A 13,293-nucleotide genomic window follows, 5' to 3' on the forward strand; every position below is an offset into this window, starting at 1 on the left:
CTTTTAGTCATCGGACCTGGAGCAACAACCTAGGCTCCCTCAGCTGCAGGAGCCTCGTTTATAAAATGGAGATCATAAAAGCCTTGGCTTCGTGCAGCTGTCACGACAATGAAATCAGATGATACACAGCAAGCGCCCCACAGAGGGGCTGACAGCAACGTCGTCACCTTCTCCAGCTGGAAGAAGAACTTGATGCTAAGGAGCCAACACAAATAATTCCCTCTTCTGAGGGGGAGAGTGATCATGGAGTGGGCACCATCTTTATACGCACTACGTTACTCCGAGCAGCTCCGTCATCAGGCATTGTTTTATAGTTTAGGAAATTCAGGTTCAAAGAGAACCAGCCGCTAGATGGTAGAGCCAGAACTGAAATTCCAGTCTACAGATGTCAGGAAAATCTGTTCCTTTTGGTTTTGCTATTGCTATTGTTGAAGTGTAATTGATTTACAATGTTATGTTAATTTCTGCTGTACAGCAAAGTGATTCAATCGTACATATGTATACATTCCTTTTCATATTTTCTATTACGGTTTATCACAGGATATTGAATATAGTTCCCACAAATTATCGCATTGATACTAAATGAGTTTGTGTTAATAATTGCCACACTACAGCCTCATTCTACACCCACAAATCATAACTCTGATTGGTCTTTAAAGACAATGGTTTACAGTTGCCCAGGGAAAGCACAGTGCTGTCTGTATTTTACTCATGGCCTTGCTCTGGTTTCCCTGTGTTCACTTTCCACCCGACGACCACAAGCACCAGCCACCACATCCTGCCAACCAAGTCTGCCTGCTCTGAAGTTGCTGTTCAGTCGCTCAGTTGTGTCTGACTCTCTGCGACCCCACAGACTGCAGCACGCCAGGCTTCCCTGTCCTTCACCATCTCCCAGAGCTTACTCAAACTCATGTGCATTGAGTTGGTGATGCCATTCAACCATCTCATCCTCTGTTGTCCCCTTCTCCCCTGCCCTCAATCTTTCCCAGCATCAGGATGAGTCAGCTCTTTGCCTCAGGTGGCCAAAGTATTGAAGCTTCAGCTTCAGCATCAGTCCTTCCAATGACTATTCAGGACTGATCTCCTTTAGGATGGACTGGGTGGATCTCCTTGCAGTCCAAGGGACTCTCAAGAGCCTTCCCCAGCACCACAGCTCAGAAGCGTTGGTTCTTCAGCGCTCAGCCTTATTTATGGTCCAACTTTCACATCTGTACGTGACTACTGGAAAAACCATAGCTTGGACTTGCTCACCTAGGTCCAAACTTTTGACTCCCTCTTGATGATTCACTCCCCAAACCTCTCATGGGTCTGGCCTGTTGCTCAATTCTACTGCTCCAGCTCCTGACCTTGAGCCTATGACCTTCTCTATACTGTAGCATCCCTACAGGCTACAGGGCTCCAAGTGTTGTCAAGTCCAGACCGTCTTCAGATACTTAGATACAAGCAACCTTGATGATCTGGCGTCCCCCACTGCCCCAGGCGCATGCCCAGAGGGGCCACCTCCCTGATGAACAGCAGTATAAACCCACACACTGAAAGCTTCGGCTTCTAATTGCTATTCAAACATATACATAGTCAACGACATAGTCAGTGACATTCCAAATAAAGATAGCATTGCTCTGAATGGAAGCTTGTTCCAAATCAAATAAACATTTAGGGAAAAAGTACACATTACTGCCACAATTCCAACTTGCACCATCTCTTAAGGGAGGAACTATCAAATGCTAAGTAGTTTCTTATGAACATAAATTTCTTCATTACTGACATCTGTTTTCCATTCATTCATGTTGGTTTCTCTGATTAAAGCATCATTTCTGAGCCAATTTTTCAGTATTGATTGCAAATAAAGTTCAGAATCCAGTGAAATTTGATGCAAATGAAAGAAAAACAGATCATTTATTTTAGGTTTAAAAGTCACCAAAAGCTGGAGAGACTGACCCAGGAAACAAATGTTATAAAGTTCAGTACAAGACAAAGAGAACCTCCCAAAGGAGCTGCTCTTGGGAGTTGCCTTGGAGCCCAGCAGCTGGAGAAGGAAAGAAGATTCTAGTCAGAGGATGCCCACTGATGTAGGAAATGTCAAAAGTTCATCCATGCTGGAGTTCATGACCTCACAGGGTACTGGGGGGATTGAATTACAGTACTAAGTAAAATATTTATATAAGTAAAAATAAATAGTACGCTATATTCGATAACATTTTTTTCTGAATATTATGTTTAACATCTTAGGAAAAAAAAAAACTTTCTGGTTGGAGAGACACTAGCAAATTGTTTAGAAATATAGAGACAGCAAAGACCCCAGACTGGAGCATGCCTGAAATGCTAACTAGCCAAGCCAGAGCCCTACCCCTGCGGTCTGGCCAGTCCAATCCCAGGAAGCAAGAGTCCTCTGCCTGGATCATCGCAGGGCCAGGTACCCGGCAACAAGGGACCACCCCATACCTCAGAGCCCATCAGAACGGCTCAAACTGGCCCGTCCTAACCTGCTTACCCCGCCCTGCCCTCTCTTTCCCTCAGAAATCCCACAAAAGCCATGGTCGAAGCCCTCACCTTCTTCTGTCTTCTCCTCCTGACCACCTCGTTGCCTTTCCACGTGCCCTGCGTGGCACGCCCTGCCCCCTGCTACAGAACCTGAACCCCTCCTCTGTTTCTGCCTGTGGCCACACCTGACTGCCCATCTCTTAGCACAAAGAATATTAAACAGACCCATTTTTATTATTGGGCTTCCCAGGTGTGGCAAAGAACCCTCCTGCCAGTGCAGGAGGCGTAAGAGATGCAGGCTCCATCCCTGGGTTGGGAAGATCCCCTGGAGGAGGGCATGGCAGCCCCGTCCAGTAGTCTTGCCTGGAGAATCCCATGGACATGGGAGACTGGCAGGCTACAGTCCATAGGGCTGCAAAAAGTCGGACCTGACCGAAGGGATTTAGCACACACACATCTTCATCGTGAATTAGCAAGAAAGGCATTTTCCCAAAAACTCCTTCATAGCGAAAGTTCTCCAGGGTCATCTCTTCCCATTTTATCTGCAGGCTTGAACTTTCTCCTCTAACTGAGATCCCCACTGCCTGTCGACCCTGTCCTTGTCGAGGTCCCTATGAACTGCACATTCACTCAGTTCGGGGGTCAGCTCTTCATCTACCTTCCTCGACCTTCAACCGCACTCCCCGCACCTCGTGCTTCCCCTCCTCGGCTCTCAGCTCCTGGACACCACTCTCCTGGGTCTTCCTTCTCCCTCACTGGCTGGACCTCCTCACCTCTTCGCGGGTTCCTACACCCCAACCTCTAACAGTTGGAGCCCCGAAGCTGGGTGATCAGCCCCCTTTCCTTAATCAGCATTCATTCTCTCTGTCATCTCGAGACTTTCAATTCCAGCTTCTAGATACTGTAGGTATAACTGATCAGTCCTCGATTTTTATCTCCAGTCTGGGACTCTTTCAGACTAAATGTGAACTGCCTGCTCAAAGCCATGTTTGCATATTGCATAAGACAGCTCGCATTTTAATAGACTTGTGGAAGAATAACTTGCATATCATAAAATTCACCCACTGTAAGTATACAATTCAGTGACATTTAGCAAACGTCTACATCTGTGTAGCCATCATTAAAATCCAGTTTTAGGACATTTTCATCACTCCGAAAATTTCCTTGATGCCTCTTTGCAGCCATTGCCACCCCAGCCCTAGACAAACACTGAATTGTTTTAAATATATCCCTGTAAATATGCCTTTTCTAGACATTTCATGTGAACAGAATCATACAATAGCACTTTGACTTCTTTCCCTTAGCATAATGTTTTTCAAGATAATAAATGTGGTAGCATATATCCACACTGTGTTCCTTCTTATTGCTAAATTCTATTCCATCATCTGGATATGTGTGCACACATTTTATTTACATTCACCTGGTGATGGATATTTGGATTATTTCTAGTTTGAGGCCATTATAAGTCATGCTTCTATGAACCAGGTCATATGATGAATGTATATATTTAGCTTTATAGAAAACTGCTAATCTGTTTCACGAAGTGGTTGTATCATTTCACTTTCCCACCAACAGTTTGGGAGAGTTTCTGTTTGTTCACTGCCTAAAAACAACTGGTTTTATCTGTGATTTCCATTGTACCCTTTATAATGCATGTACAGTGATATTTCATTGTGCTTTTAACATAGTATTTCCCTAGTGCTTAATGATGTGGAGTATTTTTCAGATGCTTATTAGCTGCTTGTATATTAGTAAACTATTTAATTTTTTACACATTATTAATTGGATTCTTCACCTTACTGAGGAATTGTAAGAGTTCTCTATATACTCTGGATACAAGTACTTTATCTGGTCTATGGTTAGAAGGTATTTTCTCCAAGCAAATGTCTAACCTTTTCATCTCTCTGCTTTATAACCGTATTTATTTGTTTACTTTCGGCTGTGCTGGGGTTTGGTAGCTGCGTGGGCTTTTCTGTAGTTGCACTGAGCAGGGGCCACTCTCTCGGTGTGTGCAGGCTTCTCGTTGCAGTGGCTTCTCTTTCTAAGGAGCACAGGCTCTAGAGTGAACAAGCTTCGGTAGTTGTGGCTCAAGGGCTCAACAGTTGCAGTCCCCAGGCTCTAGAGACATCACTTTGCCAACAAAGGTCTGTCTCGTCAAGGCTATGGTTTTTCCAGTAGTCATGTATGGATGTGAGACTTGGACTCTAAAGAAAGCTGAGCACCAAAGAATTGATGCTTTTGAACTGTGGTGTTGGAGAAGACTCTTGAGAGTCCCATGGACAGAGAGCAAGGAGATCCAACCAGCCCGTCTTAAAGGAGATCAGTCCTAGGTGTTTGCTGGAAGGACTGATGTTGGAGCTGAAATTCCAACACTTCAGCCACCTCATGCGAAGAGCTGACTCATTGGAAAAGACCCTGATGTTGGGAAAGATTGAAGGCAGGAGGAGAAGGGGACAACAGAGGATGAGATGGTTGGATGGCATCATCGACTCAATGGACATGAGTTTGGGTAAACTCCGGGAGTTGGTGATGGACAGGGAAGCCTGGCAATCTGCAGTCCATGGGGTCGCAAAGAGTCAGACATGACTGAACAACTGAACTGAGGCTCTAGAGCACAGGTTTATTTGCTCTACAGTATGTGGGATTTTCCAGGACCAGGGATCAAACCCACGTCTCCTGCATTGATAGGCAGATTCTTTACCACTGAGCCACCAAGGAAGCCCCTTTTTCCAAAACAAAAGTTTTTAATCGTGGTGAAGTCAAATTATCACTTCTTTTCTAGTATGGATTGTATCTAAAAATTCTTTGCCAAACCCAAGGTCATGGACATTTTCTCTTATATTTTCTTTTGGAAGTTTCCTGTTTTTAGCTCTTAGATTTAGTTAGGTCCATGAACTATTTTGAGACAACCCAAATGTTGCTCGACTGAAACTGCGCTTCTGATGTCCTTCTTCCAACCCTGATCTGTTTCTCCTACAAAACTCTTCCAGTTTCAGAAGCTACCTACCATTTCTGCTCTTAGAAGTCTCTGAAGCTTGTTAAAGCTGGTCATGAGGGTGGGAAAATCCCGGTCATCTCCATCTCACTAGAGAAGACATTTCATCTTTTCTGCTGTTGTTGCTAGTCACTCAGTTGCATGTCCAACTCTTTGCAGCCCCATGGACTGTAACCCTCCAGGCTCTTCTGTCCATGGGATTCTCCAGGCAAGAATACTGGAGTGGGTTGCCATGCCCGCCTCCAGGGGATCTTCCCAACCCAGGGATCAAACCTGGATCTCCTGCACTGCAAGCAGATTCTTTACCATCTGAGCCACCAGGACAGGGTTGGAGTGGACAGATATGGGTTGCCATGCCCGCCTCCAGGGGATCTTCCCAACCCAGGGATCGAACCCATGTCCCTCATGTCCCCTGCATTGGCAGGCAGGTTCTTCACCACTCATGCCGCCTGGGAGGCCCCAGGTGAGAGATTTCTCCAGGCCCCTGGGAGAAAGATTTCGTTGTTGATGCTTGAACTGAATTCTCTAAGCCAGCAGTCCCAAGAGTGGGTTGGGTAGAATGTGTACTCATACTCTGTCAGAGATTAACTGCCACAAAAATATTTCAAGCTCAGAAGCTTTACCTACTGTCTCCCTTCTTAGAAACTTGGGACGCTTGTTTGAGAAGGTCACCCTGGCGCCTCCCACCCAGCGCTTGGCCTTCCCGATGCTTCTGCTGCCTTTTCCACCCCGCCTAAGGCAATGCGGAAGGCTCACCCCGAGGTGAGATGGTCAGGTCAAAGCGTACCTATGATGTTCTTCACCACTTTTCAGAGTCTCAGGCCCGTTGGAAGCCCCACTGCCCTGTGAAATCACCACGATGGTGCCGGAGCACAGGGACAAACGGCAAAGCTGGTGGGGCTGGTCTTGCCCAGACAGACGGTCCCTGTACCTGCTGGCTGATGCTGCTATAACGAAATATCGTAGATGGGTGGCTTGAACCGCAGACATTGAGTTCTCACTGTTCTGGAGGCTGGGAGTCCAAATCAGGGTGCTGGGAGCACTTCCAAGATTGTGGAGGGAAGACCTTAGAAGCCTGCCCGCCTGTCCATAGAAACAAGGTCACATCGACTCAGGGGCAGTAGGTGAGACGACTGGAAAATTATTTCAAAGGGCAATGCCTTTTTTATTAGGAGGTGATGTGTGTTTTTTGAGGAGTCAAGTATCACAGAAGTGGTTTAGAGAAAAATGGGCGGTGTTCATCGTTTGACGAAGTCTCTAAAGAGAGAGACGTGGAGTGCAGTGAGTGTGGCTGACCTGACGGGAGAAGGTGTCAGCACAGAGAAGATCTGGGAGCCACTTGCAAACGTGAGGCTGATGAGGCTCTGAGGCCCACAGGTCTGCTGGACAGCCTGGGAAGTGTTGTCAAATCCATTGATATAATCCCTGCTGCCCCAATGAAAAACGTCCCTTGGCCAGAAAATCCATATTTCACACCAATGGACATTATGTATATATTTTTAACGGAATGTCTTGAAATTCTCTCATTGTCCATAAGCTCTTGCACACCCTCAAATCAAATCTTTCAAAATTCAAAGAATTCTGTGCATCGCACTCTTTCCGTCTGACATCTCTCACACCTTCATACTCCTCCATGTTTCCCTTTTCATCGAGTTAGTGCTGCAAGGTGCCAGGTACAAAAGCCACCGACAGAGTCCTTGCCGTCAAGCAGGTCACGTTCTGGCTGGGAAAATAACATCTCACCACCTAGTTGTACAGGTCGGGTTTAGAGATCTTTATACCCTCCAAATGTCTTTCACTAACACTGAGTTTATTTCTGAAAATCGAGAAAGAACTATTTTTTACCCCCTCAACATTTTTCAAGACTTTTTAAACTAATACTTGCTAAAGAAGCCCCTTCAGTTTCGTTATTCAGAGCAGATGGTTTTTAAATAAAATATCTTGTCTCTTTTAAATAATATAAAATTATTCTAATGAACTCCATGTTTGTTGTTTTGTTGTTGCTTAGTGCTAAGTCATGGCCAACTCTTTTTGTGACCCCCATGGAGTGTAGCCCACCAGGCTCCTCTGTCCATGGGATTTCCCAGGCAAGAATACTAGAGTGGGTTGCCATTTCCTCCTCCAGAGGATCTTTCTGATCCAAGGATCAAAACTTCATCTCCTGCGTTGGCAGGTAGATTCTTTACCACTGAGCCATCAGGGAAGCCCCATGGAGTTCATTAGAACAATTTCATGAATTCTATCTTGCCTCTTTTAAAGAATAATTCATAAAATTATTCTCATGAACGCTATGTAGGCAGCAGCTATTTTAAGTCAACTTGAAAAACTAGATCAGCCCTGGGTGTTCTTTGGAAGGAATGATGCTAAAGCTGAAACTCCAGTACTTTGGCCACCTCATGTGAAGAGTTGACTCACTGGAAAAGACTCTGATGCTGGGAAGGATTGGGGGCAGGAGGAAAAGGGGATGACCGAGGATGAGATGGCTGGATGGCATCACTGACTCGATGGACGTGAGTTTGAGTGAACTCCGGGAGTTGGTGATGGACAAGGAGGCCTGGTGTGCTGCGATTCATGGGGTCACAAAGAGTCAGACACGACTGAACGACTGAACTGAACTGAATTGAAAAACTAGGTCTCTTTTAAAAATAAGAGGGGGATGGTAAATAAACAAGAGGTTTCTTTTTTTTTCATGTTCAAAGACATTGCTTCTTTCTGGGGGCAGAAGGAGGGGGGTGATCAGCCAGAGAGCAGAGGTCCAGTCTAGAAACCCTTCTTTATCCGCCTAGGTGGTCCACACACACTTAATGACACTTAACCTGTGCCCACCCTCTGTGGCTGGAGACCACAGAGCCTGGGGGAGGAAGAAGGTATCAGGGCAATAACCACACAAATCCATAAATTCAAAATGTGACGAATGTGACGCAGGAAAAGTCATAGGACTCCGGCATGGGGATGTGATCCACCATGGGGAGATGGTCTTTAAAATGGGAAACAATGACTTGATTTTTAAAGTTGGCTTAAAAAACAAACAAACGCCAAAGGCCTGCTCAGGGTACAGAAGGAGATTCTTGTAAAGAACTTGAACTTCAGCCCACACATGTAAAGCTGTGATCTTTTAAGGTGATTGTTTCAGGCCTTCCACCAGGCACGGAGGAGCCTCAGGCAGGTGGTTGGCACCTGATAAAGTAGGATTTTACATCTTTCTGTCACATAAAAGGAAGGACACTTGGCCTCGGCACTGAGTAACCAAGCTACAAAAATAGCTCTCTCTTCTTCACAAGCAGAGGCGACGGGTCAGCACGGTGGGCTCTGCCCCGTGCAGCGTCCTCTCTCCCCACTGTTCCTTCCACCTGCTAATAAAGCATCTTGCCTTGTCTCTTTTTCGTTCACTTGTTAGCCTTCTTCCTTTAACAGGGCAGAAGGCTACAGGGTCAGAAAACTCCTCTCTCCCTACTCTCTCGTTCAGGAAAGGTTTTTCCTAAATGTCAGCATCACCAGGGTAGAAACACTTCCTCGGTCTCCATCTCAGGCACGGGGCCCCTTCCTGGAGCTCAGCATGCAGGCCCAGTACACGCTCCCATACCCTGCCAGCATCTCAGGCTTGTCCCAGCTCTGATTTACAGGAGTGAACCAATCCCCCTCCTCACTAGTACCCCTCAGGCTGGCATGCCTCCACTTTTTCTCTCTCAGGAGCCCCAAATCCATACTTACCCCAGCCGAAACCTCAGACATCTTTGCCTTCTCTAAACTGGGGGTCCTCCGACTTGAGTCTGTCTTAAAAATTACCCAGATCGTGGCTCCACCTACAGGTTCTGATTCAGTGGGCCTGTCTGGGGTCAGGCCTGAACATTTGCCGGTCCACCAAGTGCCCAGAAGGTGCTGCTGCTGGGGGAATTAGTGCTTGCCTCGGGCTTCCCCCGTGGCTCAGCTGGTAAAGAATCTGCCGGCAATGTGGGAGACCTGGGTTCGATCCCTGGGTTGGGAAGATCTCCTGGAGAAGGGAAAGGCTACCCACTCCAGTATCCTGGCCTGGAGAGTCCCATGGACTGTATAGTCCACGGGGTCGCAAAGAGCCGGACACAGCTGAGCAACTTTCACTGCCCATCGTCACTAGGAACCACCGAGTCATCTTCTTGTGGCCTCTTTGCAACCATGCCCGCTGGCTCCCTCTTTATTATACCAGCTGGGGTCTCTCCGTCTCCACCCCAACCATCCTGTGACTGCAGCCCTAGGAGCAGCTCCAGAAAATGCTGCTTCCCCTCCTCTGCTCTCCCTGTCCTTCAGGGCATCCCCACCGCATAGAAAACATACTCCCGTTTCTTTCACGTGACATCAGAGGCTCCCCGTGACTTGACCTCAAGCTCCTTCTGCAATCGTTTCATCTGCTTCCTCCCAGTAGAGCCCCCTCTCCTTTAAGTATCGTAACATTCTGTTCCCCAAGCCTTTTGTTGTATCCCTACCCCTTCCATAATGGTGTGCAGCATTTAGGGTCAACTCCTAGCACTGTACCTCCTGAGTACGCAATCATCATTCCAGTCACTTTTTTGAAGATTTTTTTAATATTGATTTTTATTTATTCATTTGGCTGTGTTGGCTCTTAGTTGCAATACACGAGACCTTTCAGTTGTAGCATGTGGGATCCAGTTCCCTGAAAAGGGATCAAACCCAGGTCCCCTGCACTGAGAGCAAGGAGTCTTAGCCACTGAACCACCAGGGAAGTCCCACAATGCCAGTTACTCCAGGGTCTTCATCTTCAAGACGCCCAGTGAGTGATCCCTCCTAGCAGGAATGGCATAAAGTTGATGAGAAGATGCAGTCAGTTAACACATTATGACAGAGCCTGGGACAGAATGGCTAAACGACACTTCATGATACTTATGTATAGGTTTGTGCTAAGTCACATCAGTCATGTCCAACTCTTGGCAACCCCACGGTGTGTAGCCTGCCAGTCTCCTCTCTCTATGGGGATTCTCCAGGCAAGAATACTGGAGTGGGTTGCCATGCCCTGCTCCAGGGGATCTTCCCAACCCAGGGATCGAACCCAGGTCTCCTGTGGCTCCTGCCTTGCAGACGGATTCTTTACTGCTGAGCCACCAAGAGTTTATGTACAGGTTTAATACTATGTACAAAATAAATGTTGTTTGTTCGATATAGCCCAAGGCTATGGCTTGAGCCTGTAGAAAAACTTTCTCTGATCGAAGCTATCACCGCTGTTGAAAGTTGAACCCCAAAATCAATCAATAGTCATTCATTCATCCAAGGAGCCTATTGTCAAATCAATAAATTTGACAGCTTCTTCCCAATGGTAATTGAACTGGTGTGCTTGTGCCTTGAAAAATCAAGTGCCGTTTGTTTGATTCTTAGTTAAGTCCACGTGTCAGCCCTGGTAGGACTGAGGTTGTTACTTTCCATCTTAAAGAAGCCAAGACACGTCCTTATTACGTCAGACAGCTCGGGGTGGGGGGGTGTTGTTCAGCTTTATCTCATGATGGTTTATGTGAAGTTCTAAATTTGCAAAATAAAATGACATTCTCTTGTTATTTTTTAATCTAATCTTCCCTTTGGAAGAAAAAGATGTTGTTTTAAAGTAATTTTCTTGTATCGTTTTAGGCTTGCCTCCAATCCCTTCATCTTCCAGAACAGGCTTTGCAGAATTTTCCATGAGAGAACGCATGAGGGAGAAATTACAGGCTGCAAGGGTGAGAGAAACTGCAGGGATATTTTGCTCAGCGCCAGTTACCTTGCTTCCAGTCTTGTCTAGCTTGATTCATTTGCTCAAAACTGCGTGGATTTGAATACTGTTCAATTTGTTTTTCATGCTCTAAAGGTGTCATGCAGCATATAACTATGAGCACAGATGAAAATTACACTTAAGAAGAATGTAATGTCCTTTTTCTAAACCATTGTTTTTACCTCTTAAAGAAGCATAGCATGCATTATTTTACTGATTGATTTCCTCCCGAGATGGTGACTGAGGTTTTCATAGCATCACTGACATTATGTAGCAGTAATTTTCTCTTCGACTTTTTAGTCCAAAGCAGAAAGTGCGCTGCTGCAGGAAATTCCCACCCCTCGGCCCAGGTGCTTACGAAGTCCCACCGAGAAAGAATTGGAGACTGAGTTTGGCACGGAGGTGAGAAATAGGCTACCCCTACTTTGTGACCAAAGACAGTGATGCCAAATAGAAACGTTCCAGCAAAAGTTCTAGAACAGAGCTATGCACAGAGGGGCTGTTAAAAACTCATTAATAATAATAGCTGCTATTTATAGATACTACTTGGTGCTGGGCATTTTGCCAAGTCTTTTCCCCATGTTATTAGATGCCCTTATCCCAACACCTCTATGAGGTGGGTACCATGATTTTCATTCACATTTGACATACGAGGTTCAGAGGGCCTGCCAAGCCATCCCCAGGTCACAGAGCACATATGTGGACCAGTCAGTATTGGATTCTAGCTCTGTCTCATTCCCAGTGTGTCTCATGGGTCAGCAGTGCTGGGCCCATGGATCTTGCTGGGAAACAGAGAAAGAGATAAGAATAGAATCCAATCATGGGGACTCTGAGTGTTACACTAAGGTGCCCCAATGTTCTTTTCTAAGCCACGGAGAGCAATTGACAATTGGATCGGGTGGTGATTTGAATGCACCGGGGTGACTTGTTTGAATCTGAGATGCTGGTGAGGCACCTCAGTGTGCTCCTGAGATGCACAGAGAGGAAGGGACCTGGCCTGGAGACATAGATTTAAGAAGTATTTGAACTGTGGTGAGTTTTGAAGTTTTAAGAGTGTGAATGACGATGGTCCTACACTTGGAGAAACTGAAGGCCCACGAGGCAAAGAGGAAGCCTGTTAAAGACAGAAAGACATATCAGCGACGTGGCCGAAGGACCAATACATCCAGGAAAAGGAGGAGCAGAAAGATCAACAGGGCACGTGGCCCAGTGAAGTGTTTGCAAGTCTAACCCAGGGGTGTGTTGCTGACGATGGTTTTGGTTGTCTAAGTGTTAGGGATATTTCTGGAGCACAGTCACAAATTTCTTAGATGATGCCTTTTATTTTTCTATGATGAGATGTTATAGATTTTCATTTACCTGTATTCATCCCCAACAAGCTAGAGATTGCATGATTACAAGGAAAGTTGCAGTTGTGCTCATGGGTTTTCAGAACACTCAATTGGTCCCCTAAAATGGCTCATGACAACTGGCTACTCCATTCTACAGAGGACACATTTCTTTTTCTTTATTTCCAATTGATTTCCTTCCATGAGAGCCATAATTGTAAGAGCCATAGTTCTAAAGTATTGGAAAATAAAGAAAAAGTACCAAGACTTTCCTGGTGAGCAAGTGGTTAAAACTTCATCTTCCAATGCAGAGGGTGAGAGTTTGATCCCTGGTCAGGAAACTAATATCCCACATGCCTCTTGGTCCAAAAAACCCAAAACATTAAAACAGAAGCAATATTTTAATAAATTCAATAAAGACTTTAAAATAGTTCACATCAAAAAAAAATATTGTTTTAAAGGAGAAAGTCCCTAAAATCTCATCATTATGACACAAATACTTTGGTTCTTTTGGTAGATGTGTGAGTAAGCAACAGGAGGGTGTGGTCTCCCATGTCTGGTGTCGTCTGCACTTTCTTGATGGATAATCCTTTCACACAATCATGGTAGTTCTCGCTTGTCCAATAGGCCATGAATACAATATCCAAATCAAGCTGGTAGTTTTAGAAGTAAAAATATACTCCTTTGGCTCACAGAGTTATTTATTTCTCTTTGTGAGCAGGAACTTGACCTTTTGTCTAGCAAAGTGCATATCCCCT

At 45.6% G+C, this 13,293-nt stretch overlaps 1 protein-coding gene across 1 annotated transcript in view; it reads left to right on the forward strand.

Annotated features, from left to right (window-relative positions):
• CC2D2A (coiled-coil and C2 domain containing 2A) overlaps positions 1-13,293 on the forward strand; it is a 129,678-nt gene that overhangs the window by 22,896 nt on the left and 93,489 nt on the right. Inside the window, exons 5-6 of the mRNA XM_068975261.1 lie at positions 11,087-11,175; positions 11,508-11,609. Coding sequence (XP_068831362.1) covers positions 11,087-11,175; positions 11,508-11,609 — 191 coding nt within the window. The remainder of the gene's footprint in view (positions 1-11,086; positions 11,176-11,507; positions 11,610-13,293) is intronic.

This window comes from Capricornis sumatraensis, chromosome 7, assembly GCF_032405125.1.
Source record: "Capricornis sumatraensis isolate serow.1 chromosome 7, serow.2, whole genome shotgun sequence".
In the NCBI taxonomy this organism is placed as follows: Eukaryota; Metazoa; Chordata; class Mammalia; order Artiodactyla; family Bovidae; genus Capricornis; species Capricornis sumatraensis.